General features: G+C 38.7%; 2 protein-coding genes and 1 pseudogene across 2 annotated transcripts; all 3 read right to left on the bottom strand.

The window, feature by feature from the left end:
- Nucleotides 1-428: 428 nt before the first annotated feature.
- Nucleotides 429-5,232, bottom strand: LOC148741663 (collagen alpha-1(XIV) chain-like). The gene is made up of 3 exons (XM_088743878.1): nt 5,031-5,232; nt 3,305-3,703; nt 429-2,197 (listed from the first exon to the last, which is right to left on the bottom strand). The coding sequence occupies exons 1-3, from the start codon at nt 5,152-5,154 to the stop codon at nt 1,893-1,895; spliced, it is 828 nt and encodes a 275-aa protein (XP_088600004.1). The 5' UTR covers nt 5,155-5,232; the 3' UTR covers nt 429-1,892.
- Nucleotides 5,233-7,194: 1,962 nt separating this feature from the next.
- On the bottom strand, nt 7,195-9,794 carry LOC148741662 (uncharacterized; annotated as a pseudogene).
- Nucleotides 9,795-13,904: 4,110 nt separating this feature from the next.
- On the bottom strand, nt 13,905-16,627 carry LOC148741661 (uncharacterized). Its single transcript, XM_088743860.1, has 3 exons — nt 16,395-16,627; nt 15,927-16,068; nt 13,905-15,004 (listed from the first exon to the last, which is right to left on the bottom strand). Exons 1-3 carry the CDS (start codon nt 16,584-16,586, stop codon nt 14,133-14,135), a joined length of 1,206 nt encoding a protein of 401 aa, XP_088599986.1. The 5' UTR covers nt 16,587-16,627; the 3' UTR covers nt 13,905-14,132.
- Between the last annotated feature and the right edge of the window lie 4,996 nt (nt 16,628-21,623).

Raw genomic sequence — 21,623 nt, 5'->3', positions numbered from 1 at the left:
ATACACCGTTGTAGTTCTGTTTCCTTTTCAGCGTTTTGTACATCAAAAATTTCAGCATGGCTTTACTTTTGAGAAATAAAACCAGATTTATTGCAATACTCTGATAACATTTTAAAACGAACTAACGTAGACTGGCGAGGGAAAGAAGAAATGCATTGATTCCGTGACAGATGCCACTTGGTTCCACTTGAGTCGGCCTCCAACATTTACTTCCGTGTCACTGATTAATTTATTCTGCGTTCGAAACGACAAGCTAGCACAACCAAGGCTTTAGAAATGAGTACGGAGTAATATTCTATACCTCACGGCAAAGTGACTCTGCTTTGGGGTTTGGTGCCAATCCATATAGGGTTAAAGAAATTAATAACAATATTATATAATTTATCAAGACTAACTGACTTGTAACATGCACCTCAATTAATTGAAACCAGGGTGACCTTGTAAGATTAACAGCTGACCCTGTAAATAAAAAGGACCACTTACATGACTGTTGTATATTTTGGACAACTGTAATTATTTGTCTAAACCATGTCGAATGTTGCTAATTGAGAGTTTCTTCTTCACTTCTTGGTCCCGGTAATTTGTGTCATTAATGATAAGCATTTTTTCACTCTTAAAGCCATTTTGTTCACTAAATGAAAGGAAATAAGACACCACTAGAAATCCCGGCTAACTCGCATTCCTAGTCACAAAATGATCACCTACATTCAATCTGATATACGTTCGCTCTCGCTGTTCTTATCTTTTTGAGTGGTATCGTGAAACTTAATCATTTGGCGTGTTGTATGCTAACTTCTGTGGCTATGTTATTTATTTCCTTGTTTTATCGTCATTCGTTTTCAAAATATGCGAAACTTTAATAGACAGAAATAGCTCTGTGTTTCATGCCTAACTTTACTACCAGTCATTACAATTTTTCGTTTGATCGACCTTTTTACTATGTATAGAACTTGTAATGACCTCTCCATTACGCGTTATGTGGTGTAATTTAAATTGTAGCAAAGGTATACGATACGTTTCCTTTTCAGCGCATTGTTGACAATAGGCTTGACCGAAATAATCCTAGATACTAACACCTTGATCATGTTTCCTTGTTTCTGCGAAAGCGTTTTAGTACAAAGCGCTGACACGCATTTTGAGAAGAAGTTTGAAGACTCCACTTTTGTAGAAGCGACGAAGCTCAATCAATGAATCAGAACATCGGATGACGCACTTCAGAAGGCAATTGGGACTCAAGGTAATGCATATTAAATATGATAACATTCTTGGTAATATTTTCTCTCGGAGTTGACTCAGGTGAGTCTGAGGAAATGTGAAAGTTGTAGGGGATATTACATAATTGAGCTTGGACTACTTAAGGCCAAGTAAAATTCCTAGTCATTAGGTTGTTTTTAAATTCCTTCGTCTATCCATAAATCTCGCCGACGCACTCCTCTGCACTGCCTTCTTATCTGTTGTGCCTAATTTTGGCTTTTTCTCCTTTTTGAGTGTCTGACAAAAAGTCTCCTACAGACCTTGACGTAATAGCATAAATGACAACAATAATCCAAGCCATCTAATTTAGTACCTTCGTTTATTACATTTATTTACGAAATGTTAACTCCTTTTGAAGTTAACTAAATTTTTTCTAAGGTATAAAAGCAAGAGAGTCCTTATTTCATTCAAAATACTAAAAGACAAAATGAACTCAGTAAATTCTCTATTTTCAAAGGTGCTGAGAAGAATTTCTATAGTGCTTTACCTTGAATCCATTACAATATGACATTCAAACTCAGGTGAAATAATGAGCTAATTAATTAATGACTAAAATAAGTTAAATTGCAGTGCTGTTCCTTTCAAAATACAATCTAAAAATAGAAGGCAAGTTTGAAATAAATCCTTATGTAGCCATTTTAACATAGTGGCTTATGATTCAACTGGGTTGCATATTTCTTGGGAGCAACTAACTTAAAAGCCAATTTTGTAACATCTAAGAAGCCCGACATGTCAGTGACACGGAATACGTGGTCTTTACGAACTGGCGAGGCTACTTCCACGATTTCACTGATTCCACTATTGTAATTCCCGACAGCAACGACAAAAATATCCACACCACTGGCTCTCAGCAAGTTAGCATTTGGTATGGTCTTCGAGGAATCAACGTTTGAATGGCCATCGGTGATAAGAAAGGCAATCTTGACAACACCCGGACGTTTTCCTTTGAAAAAGATTAATGAATACAGTAAGTGGGTTTTGCAGTGAGCGTATCTCACGATTATATTTGTTCGCTAAAAATCCTAGTCATCTAAGCTCAAAGGGTGAGCGACTTTGAATTCCTCCTTTCAGTACCACCCTCGAATCAAATGTAAAGGTCGCGAGAATGAAGAGAAATGATCACCAATTTAAGAAGCTCCACTCTCAAACAAGTTATCCCTCTTGAACAAAAACTCATCTTTCAAACCGGCAGTCTAAATCCCACAGGGATCAACGAACACTTTTCATTCCACTAATTTATTCGTGTTTTTCTCATTGCCATGTTTCTACCAATAACGTAGCTCCATTTTCTGCCTTTAAAAGCACACACAACCCACAATTCCTCTATTCGCTCCGACGAAGGGCTAACGCTCGAAACGTCAGCTTTTGTAATCGTTACGGTGGATAATTTACCATTTCAACTTTGTTGATAAATCCAAATTATCCCTCTTGGTACCCGGCATTGGAAGGGTAAAGAAATTGGTGCGAAGGATATGAATCCATCATTAAAATTGATTTGGAGACAAGATTCAAGTTTGTTTACTGTTATGGTCTGGATCTTTTAAACGTTGTCTCTTTCATTTCGTTTGTATTTGTAAGTGTCCTAAGAGAAACTGTCTAGAACTAAACTGTGTGACTTGTGACGAAAACAAAACATGTTTAGAAGCTGATACCTTGCTATTTACTTGAACATAAGACCGGGAACGACACTAGTTGAAACACAGCAGTAAAGTATGAGACAAGTTCTCATTCCTGTGTGTTTTTTTTTTTTTTTTTTGCTTTTTTTTTACTGTTTTGGTCTATACATCATCAACGTTGTCACTTTCTTTTCAGTTGTAATTGTAAGTGTCCTAAGAGAAACTCTCTTGACCTACACACTGTGTGACTTGTGACGAAAACAAAACACGACGCATGAACGAGCGGAATTTCAAATACAGTTTTGAGGAGTAACAAACCCTAACACCTGTGCACCCGTTTTATTTTTGAGTTTAAAACTAACACCAAAACTAAACAATGTTAATATTCCCTATTTAAAATTAAAACTTCCGATCGAAAGTAAATTTGTACATACCTGAAGAGGGATCTTCAAAAACTCTTTTTGCTTCTGCCAACGCAGCCTGAGTATTAGTTGATCCTGGAATATAGGGAAGCTTCTTTATCTTAATTCCTGCGTCCGGATTAGCAACGAAATTGAAATCTGTCGTGGCAGTACTTGCAAATGTAACTGCCGCATATCTGTTGTCATATCCTACTTCTGACGCAATGTCAAGCATGTTCTTCAAGGCTTGCTTTGCTTTTTTGTAGTTGCAGTCCCCAATCGAGCCTGAACGATCCAGAATCACCACGATATCTTCCTGTGTGACCTGCCTCTTGCTCCGTCCAATCTGAGACAAGTACGAGAGGGGTATGCGAAAGAAATTGGTCACCAGTTTCGTCGCGGTCTCATTTTTAGTCGGTACATGTTGAAAAGCTGAAAAAGAATATAGGAGTACTCTTATAACTAAAAGTTACTTATACCATTGCCAGAAATTTGGGACAATATGGCGGAGGCGGTTCTTATTTTACAAGCAAAATGGCGCCGAAACAGTATAAGAAAATGTATAGGAAAATATTGTTTTTTTCAAAATAGCTGTCTAAGAATGGGAAATTCTTTCGCTGCGTACTTGGAAATGCAGCCGCATCAGTTAAAGCGCCCATCGCTACGAAAAAGAAATACTCAAATTCAAGCCTACCTTTTCCCAAGGTATACGAGTAAACTCATAATTCTGACTCCATTTTCCATTCAAACTCTTAAAATGTGCTTCGACTAGGTGTTACAATTCTATTGTCGTGGGAACAACCTTGTGAAGATTCGCAACTGCGTAGTTTGATATGCATTCTACAGAAGTTTGCTCAACTAAATCGCTCGTAAACGGTCGAATATGTTGGCCCACAAATTTTCTTTGAGCTAGGAAACTCTTCGTAATTTCACAGAGCTCAAAAACCCAATAAGCCATTTTTAAATAGCCCAATTTTAGGTAGGAAGAACAAGAAAGATACAAGTCCCTGTAACCGCACAATCTGGCCGCCATTTTCCTTGTTTTGACGTCTCCTTTGGCTTTCTGGGATAGTACAGTACTAGGCCTTTCACTGACGGGGTTTTACGAAAATAGAAAGTTACGTGTTCACTTCACTTCCACCGCCGCCATATTGAATTCTCTGTAATACGATATACCGCTGACATTTCGTAAAGGGCTCGAAATGTCCCCGATTTCTGGCGCTCCTCACTGCCACCTAATCTTTACACAGTCGAAACACGTTCACGTGTATTAACTTGAATTGAAATCCTAAGCAACGTCAAGTTTTTACCGCATTTCTACAAAGTATATATTGCGGGAAAGTTATTCTTTCGCCCATCAAACGCATTGAGGTCATAGAGAACTTTTAGTTGTACGCAGATATGGTTATGTACTCGATTAAGATTCTGGGAGCACCTAAACCAGTGTTTTCTAACGTAAAAAAAACCGAATCGGCTGGGGTTATTTCATTATAAAAAATGGGTTTCTTTATTTAGATGCATCTAGTGCATCTAGATGGAGTGGTCTTTCAACGCCAGATAAAACAAGGCGTTTGCCTTCTCTCAGTTGATCCGTTCTTAATGTCAAATCTAGTTCTTGTAATGGTTTTAGCTGAAGAGTTCAACATCTCAAGAGCTTTACTAAAATACTGGCATTTATGAAATGTCAATTTCCCAATTTGAATATAAGTTACGGAGACATGGCGATAAAATCAATTGACCAAAGTACATTTACACTTACACTGATAAAACTGTTGATCACGTTTTGGAGTTGGTCTAAACCAAAATGGGTTCCTGCCAAGACATTGACCAGTTAGAAAGGCAAGGACGACGATCACAGTTAATCGGTAAAACACCGGAGCCATTGTTGGAACAGTTTCTCGCGAAGAGATTAGCCTCAATTGTCTGAAGAGATCTGTGTTCTTTGAAGACTTAGCTGGTTGTGACGACTTGGTTGATTTTATAGTCAGAAAGCAATCCCTGTACGTGTATTCCTTCTCAGCAAAGCGTGTGGCTGAGGGAGAGAATGTAGCAAAAGCTGTGGCGGGAAGGCTGAGGTTTGCGTCACGTGGAAGGCTGTAGCTTTATTTAGTAAGCAGTCGTTGTTAACTTTGCGCTGAAGTTGATTTAGGGCGGAAGTCATATGAAAAGGAATTTGAAAGAACAGCGGATATTACCTGACCAGCAAATTTCTTATCTACAAAACCATTCAAAGATAGTATTTCTAGTTCTCGTACATTCTGTTTCGATAAAAATTTATTTCACGGTTCAAGCACTGCTCTTCCACAAAATGTCCTAATTTTTCACGGCTACACCACTTTTTCCGCAAAGCCCACCATTACCTAAATTTCCATATTGATGCCAAACTATTTTTGTAAAAGCTCAACCTAGACAGGAAAGCTAGACTGTAACCTGTCTCTCTGTCACGTTCGATCTTTAAGGCGCAAACTCGATCCGTTTTTCGAAAAAGAAGATATCCCCTCTTGTTCCTCCCCCCTGCATTTCGTTGGTTAAATCTTTCAAATAGAAGTTCAGTGACCGCGCTCAATGAAGTATATGAATTTAGCTTAAAATGTACACACGCGCAGGTTTCACAACCTACATGAAAGGTGTGGAACTCTTCCATACTTCCTTTGTTAAGTAATGCCCTTGCTGCGTGACTAATTTTTTAGCTTCTTTGACCTTCAGCAACAGGGAACCCCAATTTAGAATATGACAAAGATATATGACAATGTCATTTTAATCTGACGGAGGCGAACAGAACGTTGCCGAAATTTAGCTTATCATACTGTTTTAGTGTTTTTAGGTCAGATCCATCATTTTAAAGTTTTTATCAAGAACACTAACCGCATAAGCAGTATGTAAGATATATGAGTCGTAACGTAATCTGGTTGTTTTTCTGTAATTAGATCAAGATATCGTTTAAACTAAGATTTGATCTCAAGCGAAAAACAACCTAATTAAACGAACTGACACGTAACTAGGGAAATTAACCATCATGGCGCTGGAGGTTGGAACGCTTTGCACTCCAAAGTAACACATAGCAAGTGTTGTCCTTACCGATTGGTAGACTGAGGCTAAGGGAAACGTAAAAGACAAATATTTCTCTGAACGAGGACTTTTAAATGTTTTAAAAAGGTGGATCATTACTTAAGATAAAAATAAAAGCAAATAGATAGTATTTCTTGTACTCGTACATTATGATCAAACAAAAATGTAAATTTCGGTTAAATCCGCGTTCTTCGACGAAATGTATTTTTTCACAACAACACTCTATCCAAGGAGCCCGCCATGACTCACAATTCTATAATTTAGCTTGGTAAACAAGAAAAAAGTGACTTTCAAGATGACTGAGCAATTGCCACATTGGTTTTAGAAAAGTTTCACCTAGCCTGACAGGGAAGTCAGTCAGTATCCTGTCTTTCTGTCACGTGCGATCTTTAGGCACATCCTTGACTCGTTTCTTCGAAAAGAATCTCGCTAAAAAACATTCATACTCATACTTTCCGCTTGGATTTCTTTGGTTAAATTGTTCAATATGAAACTAAACGACCGAAAACAATGAAGTTTCCGAATTTAACTTGAAAAGTGCGGGCGGTTTTCACAGCCTGAATAAAAGTTTGAAACTCTTCCATATGTGTCTTGTCAATGCCTCGTGACCAAAAAGTTTTTTTTTTTAGCTATTTTGACCTTCAGCAACGGGGAGGCTTGTTTGGTACATGAATGAGATATATGAGTTTTGTTGTAATTTGATGGTTTCACTGTAATTTGATCAAAATATCATTTCATCAAGATTTGATTTTTAACGACAAACAGCCGACACGCAACTCGAAAAATTATCTGTCCGTGATGCTGAAGGTTACCGTGACGTCGGATGAACGCTTTAGACTGCACATTAACACATATCCCGTATTACTGGTACCGATTGAGGGAAGACTAAGAGAAGGAAAAGCAAAAGCAAACAAACAAAAGAACATGACGCAGCAAGAGAGATTCGGATTATCTGACAGACAAAACTTTGACGGAACAGAGATAAAAGTCGACTCTAGCTACAACTGCGAACATAGCACTGAAAGACTGCATTTCGATTTCTATCAGATTTAAAGCCGTCTTTGCCTGATATAATCTTATTAAAATCTGATCAGATAACTATGACATTAAATGGCAAAAATTCTCAATCCTAAGAGGAGTTTTTGAGGAGTGCACTACGTCCTCTGACAGGCATATTCGCTACAGTAAGAAAGTTATGTTTTATCCAATTGAGTTGATAATGTGAATCGGCCCCCGTAAAGAGATTCTTCAGCTGACGTTTCGAGCTTTAGCTCTTCATCAGCGTGAACCGCCATCGTTACAATTAAACAGCTTAATTTTGATTTACAGAAGCCGTTATTAAGTTGCAATCTGTGGATATTGTTCATTTTACCTCTCAATGGACTAAATTCTAGATTGCGATTGATTAGGGTGAATACAAAGAATTTTGATACATGTCATTATGACAAATATTATAGATATTGTTATGTTACAGTGTGATATAAAACGTGTTATAATATGACCGAAGAGCGTACTTACTCGAAAAACAAACCGAGACTAACGTTCCGGAGTTAATCGGATTTCGTATTCTATGACACAACAAAGAACTTAGTAACTGTTCATTTCAAACGAGGCCTTGGATTACGCAAACTTCTGCCGTTTCTTACCATTGTCTTTAAGTTACAAGTGATCTTACAGGTACCTTGCGTGTTTTCTGCGAGGTTCCTCAGTATCTTACAATTACCGAAATAGTTAATAGTTTAAGATCATCAATTGTCTGTGACAATGAATGTTTATGGCATCATCTCAGTTAGTTATCATCCGCAGCCACCGCCGCAACCTCCACATCCTCCACAGCTACCGCAACCACCACAGCCGCCACAGCCACCACAACCACCGCATCAACCGCATCCACCACATCCTCCGCAGGCACCTCCTCCAGTTTCATACTTTAGGTACGAGTTAGTCGTTACAGTGTTGGCATAGTAACCGGCTGCCACTATTAACGCAAGGTCTTCATTGTGAATTCTGCCTGGTTTGTCGGCCTGGTGTGCAGCGCAAACTGATGGTTTCGAGTAATCTGCACTTCCGGCGGGAGTGTAAGGCTGGCATAGAAGATGAAGAATGGCAATTGAAAATCCGAGCGCAACTACCTCCGGCACGTGATGGACTTCAGAAGGAAACGAAATCAAGCCCGTGCGCAGGTCGATGCTGAGCTTTAACTTTTTGCCAAGAGCCACCCAGAACTGGTCTCCCCGTTCTTCAACCTCTTTCCACTCTTTTGTTCCGGACAGTGAAAAGAATTTGATGGCTAAATGTCCAGGTTTGCCTCTCACCCCAGGCGTTCCTTTGACACCTGGATTATTTGTCTGCCCTTTTATTCCAGGCACGCCAGGGACACCCTTAACAAACCCTTCCCATTTTCCAATGCAGACTCCCCAGTCTTTACTTCCTCTTATAAGCATTGCTCTCTCTCCACCATTCTCATCCAAAGTACAGCATTTTTGTGGCTTGCTCACTTGTTCCTTGGTGGGAAGTATGTTCCCTCCTAGTAAGTGTCCCGTACTAACAACACAACCAGACTGGTTGATAACCTCCACGGAAGAGAACATCAGCAAAGCTGAGTGCACCACTCGGCAGGTAAACGCCTGTCGACGTTGAGCTTTGAGACATGTTGAGCTTTGAGCCAGGCTGTCGGTCGTTCACCGAGTCATCATGTTTAAGTACTTTTCCCAGTATTTCTGTGGTGTCCTTTTAGTATAGTAGTGGATTTACTTGATGCGCATGCCAAATGAGGTCAAAGTCATAGCAAGGCACAAGAAACGTCCCTGGATTATCTCGCTTGAGCATGAGATGTAATTTATACCTCTCCATTGCTTTAGTCAAAAACTTCTTATCTTCATAGTGAGGTAAGGACACCTGATAATAAAAGACTCTCTGTCGAGCGCAAGCAGCTGCGATGTCATACTCAATTCTTGACTTGAAATCTTGCGCATTGTCAGCAGCGGCCGTCACGTCAACTTCAAAAGGTTCGCCAGGATAGAACTTTTCCCAGTTGAAACGTTCAAAACGTTTCAACTGAGTGATTAACAGTACAGTTGAACCAAACTTACCTTCTTATTGCGTTTTGAACGAGTGGACTAGAGTATAAACTTGGATGGTCATCAACGAGCTGTAAGAACTGACGGTGCGCAACAGCTGCCTCCACTAAATCGATGCTGAGGTTTATCTTACCGCGTGACATGCCGATTTACATTTGCATTGAGTCATATCTCTCAATAGTAATGAAAAATATTCAAAGTTTTAATTCATTAATTGCTGCAATTAAAATATTGTACATTGTAAAATAAAGTAATTTATCCGTTTTATCATGCTTTCCGTTAACTGTGTCCTCATGCTCTCTTGATTCCTCGAATGTTTCGCTGACAATTTTCGTATTGGAGTCTTTATCCCCCATCGTGTGTCAGATGCGAGCTTCGAGTAGTCCTATCGGATTGCTCTAGGTTTACTGTTTTTATTTCCAAAGTGTGGAGTTTTAAAATCGTACCTTTTCTTAAGTTCTTATGCTTCTTTAAGATCTTATGTTCCCACCTAAAGGCAGAGACAAATGTTAATTATTGCCATTCTTTATTTATTACATTGTAAATGTATTATTCTGGCATGTCTGATCGCCTAAATGAATGTTTTGCATCTCAATTCTCTCAAAGCACCTGTTCAACGAATTTCGAGGATACAATATAAATGACGGTTAAATAAAAAGGCCATTCTTTTTAGGAAAATCTTTTATATAGTAAGAAAAGCAATCTTTCCTATCTACCATTATAGCTCGGGATCTCCAGGACTTAATATTGGACTAAACTGCGAATGATTTCAAAAATTGTGGTATTTGCATACGTAAAATTAATCCAGTTGAATACGCGTTACAAACGCACACCTCTTACTGATTATGAACGGTTGTTTGGTACGAGTGCGTCAAACTTTATCAATTGAATAGCCATTTCAATAATTGCAGGTAATATCGATAATATTTGGATAATCGTCACAAAGGTAAGAAAGTTCGCGATACTGGACTGATTAGATATTCAGACAAGTCTAGTGAAAAATTATTGGGAGACTCGGACTCAAGGTATGAGTAAATGCTTCTGGCCTTGCGAGATTTCTGCACAAAGGTGACAGATCTATCCTACTCATTCCCATCAGATAAATTTTACAAATTTCACAACAAGTAAGTAATAGAAACCGGGAATACATGAAGTTTATAATCTTGGTGTGCTCATTGCAAGTTTGTTCAGGTGTCCTAGAAAGGTCTCTTCACGTCCTAAATGGGAGTGATTTTATATCAGTTTCTTGCAAAGCCTAACATTGAATGCCACATTTTCCATCAGTCCAAATCAGCTTGTATGGTATGTTTTTTTTTTGTTCTAGACCTGCCTTTTTCATCATTGAAAGTAGCATGTTGTGAAAACAAAGTTATAAGATGACTTCGGTTGCCATACTTTCACCTGTGAAAAAAGCAAAAATTGAAACTTTCACCTGATATGCGATGTGCTTGGCTTACATCCAGCCTTTGCTATAAAATTTTGTGTTGTCTTTAGATATTGCAAACTTACGAGATGACAGCATCCTACATCTTACATTCAATTCAACTCTACTTAGATGTTTGATTCCTTGATTTTGCTATGGTATTTGTGGTCTGGTGTAATGAATTTTAGAGGAATTTCAAATATACTATGTGTTGAGGAGAAACCTTTTGCTAACAGCTTGCCTAGTGCATGTGTTGGAAACTGTTGAGAACTTGTGTAATGGGAAGTTGTTGGTAACAATTGGCTTGGTAATGGTTCTGTGATAACTTTTGACTGAACTTGTTAACAGGTGGTGGCATGATATGTTCACATAAATACTTGTTTTATTGTCAATGTTTCTCATCATTAAATCTAAGTAGAATTATTTAATTTTAGAGTGGTGGGCAGCTTCCTTAAGCAGATCAACTGTTAACTTACACATAAGCCACAGTGAACTAGCTCTACCTCTTGAGACAAGGTTCCAACACTTGTTCTTAATTCACGTTCTGACTTGAAGTGGCTGATGGTCTTTTATCTTGTGTAAGACAGTTTTGAAGTTGTCCAGAAAAGTTACCTCTGGAAATAAGGTTCTAACACTCATTCTTATTTCACTTTCTGACTTGAAGTGGCGGACGGCTACTCTTTTATCTTGTTTAAAACAGTTTTGAGGTCACCCAGAAAATTTAAAAATTGCCTTAAAGTTTAGGTGCTGTTTTTTTTTCCTTTTTTTTTTAATGGTGAGTCTAGTTCATGTGTGAATGGTGTAACTTTTTTACTTTTTATCTCATCATTTGTGGTGTTTTATTTTACTTTTAGTAATGCCTTGTTTTATAATTATTTAGGGACACGCATAACATATGAGCGCAAGTTTCTACTGGAATTGCGCAATTCTCCAGTGTCACGCACACCTCCACAGAATTTGCCAATGATATCAGGTGTAACTTGTTATGCAAAGTTGAAGCCAGGGGTTCACAAAGACAATGGCATCCATGGCTCTGAAACAGAGTGTGATAAGAATGACAATGGTAAGGAAACACATCCTTAATTGTTTTTACTAGATAGTTGGGTTTAGCTTTTAATTTTTTCATCCCATAGTTAACAATTCAAACTGTTTTCTGTAAATGTACACATGCAAGCCTAATTACTAAGTTCAATATGCAATGAACCAGTGGAATGTCTAGTGCCATGTGTGTCTACTGCAGAAACACTCATAACTGCTGTAATTTCTGCGTTGTTAATCGTAGGTGCTGTAGATAACCTATTGAGGCCCATGTTTACCATATTTAGTCCTTACACTTTCTTCACTTTGAAAATTAATATTTCAAAAAGAAAAGAGAAAAACAAAAAGGAAAGGGCAGTTTCTCTTAGCTTTCCCAGAAATTCATAAACCCTTTGCATCCTAACATTAGTATGCATATTCTCCTCACCGTTTATTTACACATTTTCTAAGCTGTTGAGAGCTTCTTTAGTTGGTGATCACTTCCCTTATTCTTGTGAACTTAATGTGTGATTCAGGGGTTGTATTGTCGGCAGAAATTAGATCTTAGTCACTCCCAGGGATTGAAGGGTAAAATCAAACAAACAGCAAAAGAGTTATAAGAACCATTTTTCTTTTTTACTTCTTTTTTCAGGAGAGGTACCCACCCAGTTTGAGATGGACATCTAATGGTTAGCTGCGATAATTATCTTAGGAGCCATTGCCTGATAGATTATACAGTTGCACATTGTCAAAGATCAAGTGTTGTCATTGAGTGGGTGTAAATATTGTGATGTGGAGTGTGGAGCAAATGAATGGTGTTGATAATAAAATCAGTTCTAGTGAGCACTTCGAATTGGTTATTTCTTGTCAACCATGAAAAACAAAAACAAACAAAAAAAACACAAAATGTTAAAAAAGAAGAATGACTTTTGTCATTTGATATTGTACATAAAAATTTGCTTTCTCTTGACTCTGTCAGAGCAAATGTCCAAATAAAGTGCTTGGACCCAAAACTAATTTAATTTTGTGAATTTTTTGCTGTATTTTTACATCCTGGAGTATTTTCAGTTCAATCCCTCCACCTACATGTTAGTCGTAGGGGCCGTGTAGCCCATATTTGTAACTGCTGGGACTGATCTCTAGGTTTCTGTTACATGGAGCCACCAAGCCACCACTTGACAGTCTTGCTCAGAAGTACAGCATCGAATAAATGACTCCAGCGAGGATTTGAACATAAGCTTCTCGTTTAGGAGTGGGAAGGAGAAATCATTGTTTTTAAGGGAGCACTCCTGAAAGTGAATTCTCAATTTTTATTCTTTGGGTTTTGCTGTTGTTAATAGAATTTGATATTTCGTCTGCAAAATATTTGAGGATTGGGGCTAATTTATTGTTTTGCGTAATCTCCTTACACATTTATTCAACCAAAAACTCATCTCCCCTTTCCAAAATGAGCTGATACATATGTAATACATATATATCAGCACCCAAATAAAAATTCCGTATTCAGTAAAGATCATATGTTTTCAACAGATTTTTAATGATCCTGTGGACTAATGCTTGTATTCAAACCCTTTGAGGTGGGATTGTGGTGGTCTTCATTTTTTTGGCCAAAGGAAGATTAGAAATGACTTAATTAATTTGTCAGGTTAATGTGGTCTTCTTGGGTTGTCAGTATCTCGGATGTACTTTCATACAATAAATATTGGCTATATTCACCTTTTTGTCGTCAATTAGACCCCGACCTAGATATTAGTGAAAAGGGAACTGGAACAGTCACAGACATCCCAGGCTTAGCACCTGTAAACCACACAACTAGTAAAATCAATATGTTTGTTCGATTTTCCTATTTTTTCTGTTCCTCCATCCTCCAGTGAGCTGCTTCTAAGGATAAAATGCGCTTGTGGTCGTTTCATAAATGTTCATGTAGAAAGGGGTTTATTATGTTTCGACTTCACGTTTCTCTTCTCTGTATTTTTTTTTTTTTTTTTTTTTGAGTACAACTGCTGATGAAATGATCATGAATGACCACACGCCGGTACAAGTGTTACAGTGCAACTTCTTTTATTTCACAAATTCTTAATAATATTTCTTTTAAGCATTTCTGAACGGCAAGAAAGTTATAAAGAGGAAACAAGTCGTTTTTTTTGTTTTGTTTTGTTTTTTCTAAGACACGCCGACCAATGGGAATGAAATTTGAAAAAAGGAAAACTGAGTGGGACACTTCGATCTGAACAGAAGTTGACTCCCTATGTGTCCCTCTACCTGCCTTCCTCTAGGGTGGTGAGTTGTCATACACAATTCTTAGGCTTCCTGGTAAATTATCTTGATCAAGATACTCCCACGGGAACTTTCCAGAACCTGGCATTGCAAAATAAATTTCGGTGTAATACTGAAACTGGAAAGTCACTCCCTTCTTTTGCCAATCGGCCCAAAGTTTATCGATAAAACCGTGAAGAAGCCAAAATTCTGGAGAAAAGGACGCCGTGGAGTGGTGAAGCATGGTGCCTCCTACACAATCATGAAATTTCGTGTGGAATTGCTCACGAACTGTCTGTTCAAAGAGTGTAAAATTCTCAAGCTGGATAAGATCACGCACTTTTTGCAGGTTCGGTAAAGAGCAAGAAAAGTTAAATTCTCTTTTTATGCAGCCTCCACCGGCAGACCAAGGCAAATGGAATTTTTTCTGCTGGAATGGTCCGTTCCTAACACAGTTATTTGGCAATATGCCATTACCACCCAGACCGCTAGGGCGTGGGCTCCAAACAGCCGCTTGTGTCCAGTGTTCTGACTCTCTGGTCCAGTCCCAGTAAGGAATTGTGATGCGACAGTCAATTTGACGAAGAAAGTTTTCGAACTGCATCAAATACCATCTGTACCAGGGAAGAAATATTTGAGGCATGTGATGAAGAAATTTGCTCGGTATTCTTGAATGCAGAGTTGTTATATGCTCATAATAACTTTGGTATTGAGGGCTAGAAGAAGCCAGTTTAAAGGCGTTGATAAAGCGCTGTCGCTCTATTGGGCTCATGGCGGTAAATTGTTTTCGTATTCTATAACAAGACACTAGGTTGCCATCACGACAGTGACACCTCCTGTGACACTGATCAACACTTGATGTACTTTCCTCGCAAGGCATCTTGGTCCCTAAAGTTACGAGAAGGTGACATGACATTTCTCTAACTCAGTTATGTAGTTTATTTGACAGTTAAAATTCCCTGATATGGATGATACGATTAACATGCGCGTATATCGTTACCTTATTTAAAATTTCGAGTGTATCTGTCTAGTCACCCACTGACTGACGTTATCATTGACTAACTGCTTGATAAACTGATACAGACGTATACCAACCAGTGATTGAATGGAAATGGAATATGCTGCGGATTCATTGGCTGACTTACAGACTGATTCATTCATTGATTGATACTCCTAAGAAATGATCTATCAACTGTCTGACAACCTGAATAATTTGGATATATCAACAAAGTTGAAATGGTAAACTGGCCACCGTAATGATTACAAAAGCTGACGTTTCGAGCGTTAGCCCTTCGTCGGAGGGAAGGCTTGAGTTTCGATCTCGCTCTATAAAGATGAATAGGTCGAAAAAGACAGACCAGGTGACGTTCTCTTGGGTAAAAGAGATCTCCAGGCGAGGACTAATAAGAGGTTTAAAAAGCCGCATAGCCGTTAGCCCTTCGTGGTTAGCCCTTAGTCGGAGCGAACCTGAATGTCTGACTGACTGTCATTTACCGATTGACTTACCTACTGACTGACTGATCATGTATTGAACTGACCTACCGACGGACTGACCGAAAGACTAACTAGATGACCAACCTACCCACCTACCCACGGACTGACTAAACGACTGACTGATTGGTTGTTTGACTAACTGACCCACCGACAGACTGACTGACCGACTGACTGACTGACCTGCTGACCAAGAATTTGACCAATTGAAATTTAGGAGCATAAACACAAATTGGATGTCACTGATTTTCATTTTTTAAAAAAATTACATTTATAGCCATATTAACATATTGAAGGGACTCTCGTGTAGTGTGTGCACCTGTCACATAGCCTCGCAGTGTTGTGATTTCTAGATGGGGACACGTTTCAGAAAGACTCAATGCTGTCATCAGAACATAGCGACGAAATGTTGATAATAGGTTTCCAAGGCAACGAGGAACAGAAAGGCAATCAATTGTGGCCTGTGAAACGTAAAAAGAACTCAATATCGACACGGGAACATAAGCACCAAGCTAGTTCAAAGAAGACTGAAAATAAGAAAATTGATTTTTTATACTGATGAGGGCTGATCTCAGTAACAATCGTTGAATTTTAGAAAATAAAGTCCAAACCGAATTTAATAACAATGGTTCACTCCGAATCAGAGCAACATTAATCATTGAGTTTCGATCTCGCTCGATAAAGATGAATAGGTCGGAAAAGACAGACCAGGTGACGTTCTCTTGGGTAAAAGAGATCTCCAGGCGAGGACTGAGAAGAGGTTTAAAAAGCCGCATTAAATACTTACTTGAAGACATTTACAATCCTTGTCACGAAGACTCTGGTTTCTACTTTCTACAGCTATAAAGAACCTTTGGGAATGATCTGAACACTCCTGAATAACCATAGCAGCGCAATTTTCTATTTGTTGTGACGATGATAGAACAGTTCTGCCCAATAGTGTGAACAGCAGAAGAAGAACATTTACTACACCAAACATGATTGTTGAGCAAAGACGGTGGATTGTAGAAGAAGTGTTAATGTCCAGTAGATAACGGAAAGGCCGTTGTCAAAACTGGCTAACGACGCGCAATGGCAAAATTGCTTTCTTTTATCTCCTTTGTCCGTAGCATCTATCCTTTATTCCCCCTTACAATATCAGCCCTGAATAACACAATAAGGTCATATGGATAAACAAAATGATCACCAATCATAGAAGCTCCTGATTGGTTAAACACATTCTCCTTGTCAGTACCTTAAGAAATGTACGCAGAACAGTATCGGGAATATGCACACTGACGTTAGAATGAAAATGGTTAAAGTGCACCTACACTCAAAAAATTTTTTTCACTTAACGAAGTAAGCTTATTTTTTTGAGTATTTCTGCGCAAAATTTTTTTTATTTGCTCAAATCTTCAATTTTCTATGCCCAGTCAAAATACGGAAAATCGGCCGCCATCTTGCCCCACGACCGAGTTTAAAGAAGAATGGCTCTAGCGGGTAATGTGACGTCAAATCGAGAACACGAAAGTCTGCATCTCACACATTTTCACTTGTTTGGGAAGATTGTCGTCGATATCGTCCGAAATATGCCGACTAGGTGTGTTGTATGAAGATTGTATGGAGCGCGATACCCTCTTGCAAATTTCGCACGTTGCTACATCCTTCTACAACACACTTAGTCGGCATATTTTCGGACAATTATCGACTACAACCTTCCCAAACAAGTGAAAATGTGTGAAAAGCAGACTTTCGTGTTCTCGATTTGACGTCACATTACCCACTAGAGCCATTCCTCTTTAAACTCGGTCGTGGGGCAAGATGGCGGCCGATTTTCCGTATTTTGACTGGGCATAGAAAATTGAAGATTTGAGCAAATAAAAAAATTTTTGCGCAGAAATACTCAAAAAAATAAGCTTACTTCCTTAAGCGAAAAAAATGTTTTGGGTGTAGGTGCACTTTAAGAAGGTTATGTAATTTTAATTTCCGATCAATGAGCAAAAACAAAAACAAAAAAAAACTGCAGGCAATAACCAACCTCAGCAAATCCGGCAGCTACAAATGTTAATCATTCTCCCCAAAGTCGACTCGTGGGATCTTTTTATTTTTGTTTTTCAAAAGCTCTTTGATATAAGAACTTCTAGCTCTACAGGTACAGGCAATGTACTAACTTGGCGCCTCGAACAGCACATGTCACTTAAAAATAACATGCATGCGAAAGCCAGAAATTTGTATTTTGGCTATGTACAAAAGAATATATTCAATTCAAACTGAATCAAAAGTTGAATGACTGCTGGAGACTCGGAAACGTTATTGTTAAGACTGAACTAGAAATCAGTAGGATGGCAAACTTTCACTTAACATAATCCAGCGTAAATTGAACTCTTTATCATTTCTCCTAATTGGTTTTTAGGAATCATAATCTAAAATTTATATCCGGAGACTTTTACTGCATTATCTATGAAGAGACACATTACAACAACACGCGTCTTGTTTTTCAAAGGAAAGATAGATATCGTATCCTCTTTCTGTGGACCCCGCTGTCCTTTCGCCTTCCTAAATAATCATGATATAGCATGTGTCCTAACAGTTTCAAAGGAATGATAGGGACGAATAAATGGACGCATTGGAAAATAAATAGAGGTCCCGTCTCCTACAGGGTTAGGGGTAGGAGACGTTAATTTCCTACTCACGAGATTACTGTGTGATGGATGTCCTCCCCTGGGGTGGGATGGGTGGGTTGTTGTCTTGCGTTTCATACATGAGCCTCTGGCTCGGGCAATATGGGTAACCATGCCCCACGTAAAGACATTAAACTTTGATTACTATTACTATAGATATCGTTTCATCTTTCTGTAGACCCTGCTGTCCTTGCACCTTCCAAAATCATATGATAAGAAGACAAATGATATTTTTAAGCAACATAATGCGAACCTGGGTGACAAGCAAGCTATCCAGTTAGCAGAGTGCGACAGCTGTGTTAGCCCTAATAGCTCTACTTTCATACTATGGTTACGATGGCGGTTGAATTCCAAAATTGGATCACACGCACTAGTGAGTGGTGATGTGGCTGTTCGTCTTTCACCTTTACTACCCTAAGAAACATATATGATTATTTTTAGATAACAGAAGCTTGATGTTTATTTTCATTTTTATTTTATGTGCATATGGTTTAATCAAGAGGCGAACTCCTGCTTGACTCAGCACCCAATTACCACTGGTATAGAAATAATGGATTTAGAAACGTCTTTGGAATAAAAGCTGTGATTCGATCTTCAATCTTCCAACGTAGGAGGACAATTTGTTTTGGACAGTCCACCCGGCCGAGTAGACCGCCTTCTCATTTTGGTTACTAATCAGAATCCAAGGATTGGAGTGTTACTGACTTTTATCAGTACACGCCGCCGCGAAGAACTGATGTAAAATTGTACACGATGAGAGGGTAGAAAAATTATTTACTCGCTCGCCGACAATTTCTTGAGAAGGTAAAAAATTAGATCCATTTAATTTTGAACGATCACTATGATCTTTCCAAGTTGATTTAAGGGTATGTAAAAAACAAAAAACACGTTAACAAGTTTACGTACTTTTGTAAGAGAGGTTTTGTTTATAGCATAAAGCAGAAAACTGTCAACTTAAAGTATTTAATCTGTCAAAGATTATCTTGCGCCAAGAATGTGGATGAAAGGACTTATCCCCCCTTTGCAGTTAACGGATAAAATAAATCTATAACTATAAATGATAACTTGGGTTTATGAAATATACGAAATGTAAACGTACTGGACTAAAAAATGAAAGAACTTTGCCGAGGACTCATTTTCATTGTTTGTGGAAACATTTAGAAACAAGTGTTTTGTATAAGTATCAGTCCATGAGCTGATAACAAGCAAAAAAATATTTTTCTCTCAGTTTTCTTCATGGTGAGCTTGGAGCTTATCACGTCAGTCAGACACAACCATAAAGCTGTGTGACTTTTAAACAAAGTTTTGCAGCCTTGAATCAAGTGCGGAATCTCCTGGATTTTTATAGTTGATTTTAACTCCACCCGGTAAATTATGATTATCTAACAGCTCCCATGGAAACCGTCCACTCAAAGGCATCTCAAAGGTGATGTTTATGAAATACTCCAACGTGTGACCAGTTCCGTTAATCTGCCAATCCGCCCAGACTTTATCTATGAAGCTGTGATGAATCCAAAACTCCGGAGAGAACGAAGCCGAGTGCTGTTTTAACATATGACCGCCAACACATTCGTGAAAAGTAGGGTGAAGTTTTTCCCGAACAAACTTTTCAAACGCAAGAAAATTTTCATCCTTTGATATCTTTTTAATCACGTCTTTCCCTGGAAGGAAGCATGACATGTTAAAACGTCTTTGTAAACAATTTTGTCCAGTATCTTCAGGTATAAAGAAAGCGTCTTTCTTAAAAGGTCCGTCTCTAACGCAATTATCAGACAAAGTTCCGTCACCCCCCAAACCGTGAGGACCCGGATTCCAAACATCGTGTGTCTCCGTTCCTCGGGCCCAGTGTTTCTCGTCCTTACTCCAGTCCCAATAGGGAATTGTAACTCTGCAATCAACCCGACGAAGGATGTTTTCAAACTCCACCAAATACCACCTGTGCCAGGGTAGAAAGATCTGAGGCATGTGATGGAGGAGTTTTGTAGGCATCCGGGCATGCACTTTGCTGATTCTTCTGTAATCATCTTCATAAATAGGGTTTGTTGCAGCAGTTTTGATAGCACCAACAAATCTTTTTCGCTCCTGTAGGATCATAGCTGTGAATTCCTTTCTAATCCGATGACAGAATAAAAGTTCGCCATCGTTACACATACATTGCCGTTCACATTCATCGAGCCATGGGTTCTTGCCATGACAGATTATTGGATTACCTGTAAATTCATTCAAAGACGAGTGATTTAGAGGGTCAGTGAAAGAGATAGATAGGATAGATAGATAGATAGATAGATAGATAGATAGTTTATTATCAAAAACCTTGCAGCCACAGGCTGAATTACGTTTGATTTACAATAAAATATATACTACAAAAAATACATGGCTAAGAAGAACTAATTAAAAAGACAAAAATATATAATTAAGAGAAAAACAATATTACGTCATTGCTTTATGGACATAGTGATGGATAAAACTATTTCGAGTACGAGTGGTGTGGAGGCGCCGTGTAGTAAAAGAGTGCTGACTCCTTAAATTGACTTCGCACTCATTCTTGGGAGGTAGTAAGCTATAGAGCTTGTGCGAGGGATTAGACAGGATGGAATTAAAAAGCTTATCACATAAGAACTCGCGGCGGTTGTGTAAGGGAACTAGACCAGTCAAAAGAAGCGCCTCATTGTACGAACAATCTGGATAGATAATACGTAAAGCTCGCCTTTGACATCTCTCAAGATCTACTGAAAGGTATTGCGGGAGGCTATGATGATAAACAGGGCATGCATATTCAGTGACAGGCCTAATACAAGTCAAATAGAAGAGCAAAAGTTCCTCCGACTTGACCTGTGCACGCTTAAGCTGACGCAAAAAATACAGGCGCTTGTTTACTTTCTTTACAACTTCGGATACGTGATTATTCCACGTGAGATCGCAAGATATCTGCAAACCTAAGATCTTTGCTTGCTCTACACACTCTAAGTCCTGATCATTAACCTTAATTGGATCAAAGTTCTTTCTAGAGTGACTGAATGTTATGCGCAGTTCCTTGCACTTGGTTTCATTTAATTGGAACTTGTCAGCAGAAGCTTGCGTCGCGAGTTCGTCAACCGCTTGTTGGACTTTGCTGACCTCAGACTTCATGACTGTTTCAGAAATAGTGGAGTCATCGACATATTTCCACATGTCTGTACCCGGGATGATGAGGTCGTTTATCATAATAGTAAATAACCAGGGGCCAAGTTTTGTGCCCTGTGGGACCCCTGATGGGATGGCCCCCCACTCCGAGTAACAGTCCTGACTAAGTTTAACACGCTGTCGGCGACAGGACAGAAAGTCCACTATCCAGTCAATTATTCCGCTTGGAAGAT

Source organism: Stylophora pistillata, chromosome 1 (genome assembly GCF_964205215.1).
Source record: "Stylophora pistillata chromosome 1, jaStyPist1.2, whole genome shotgun sequence".
NCBI lineage: Eukaryota > Metazoa > Cnidaria > Anthozoa > Scleractinia > Pocilloporidae > Stylophora > Stylophora pistillata.
The sequence above is the reverse complement of the archived record's forward strand: the minus strand, read 5'-3'. Positions and strand labels throughout refer to the sequence as shown.

Coding starts and splice junctions, on each gene's coding strand:
- LOC148741663 (XM_088743878.1), bottom strand. CDS start 5,154: ATGGCTCCGGTGTTTTACCGATTAACTGTGATCGTCGTCCTTGCCTTT. Junction 3,704..5,030: donor TGATCAACAGTTTTATCAGT/GTAAGTGTAAAT, acceptor ATTCTTTTTCAG/CTTTTCAACATGTACCGACT. Junction 2,198..3,304: donor TTTTGAAGATCCCTCTTCAG/GTATGTACAAAT, acceptor TCTTTTTCAAAG/GAAAACGTCCGGGTGTTGTC.
- LOC148741661 (XM_088743860.1), bottom strand. CDS start 16,586: ATGTTTGGTGTAGTAAATGTTCTTCTTCTGCTGTTCACACTATTGGGC. Junction 16,069..16,394: donor AGGATTGTAAATGTCTTCAA/GTAAGTATTTAA, acceptor TACGTTTCACAG/GCCACAATTGATTGCCTTTC. Junction 15,005..15,926: donor ACTGCGAGGCTATGTGACAG/GTGCACACACTA, acceptor TCGTAACTTTAG/GGACCAAGATGCCTTGCGAG.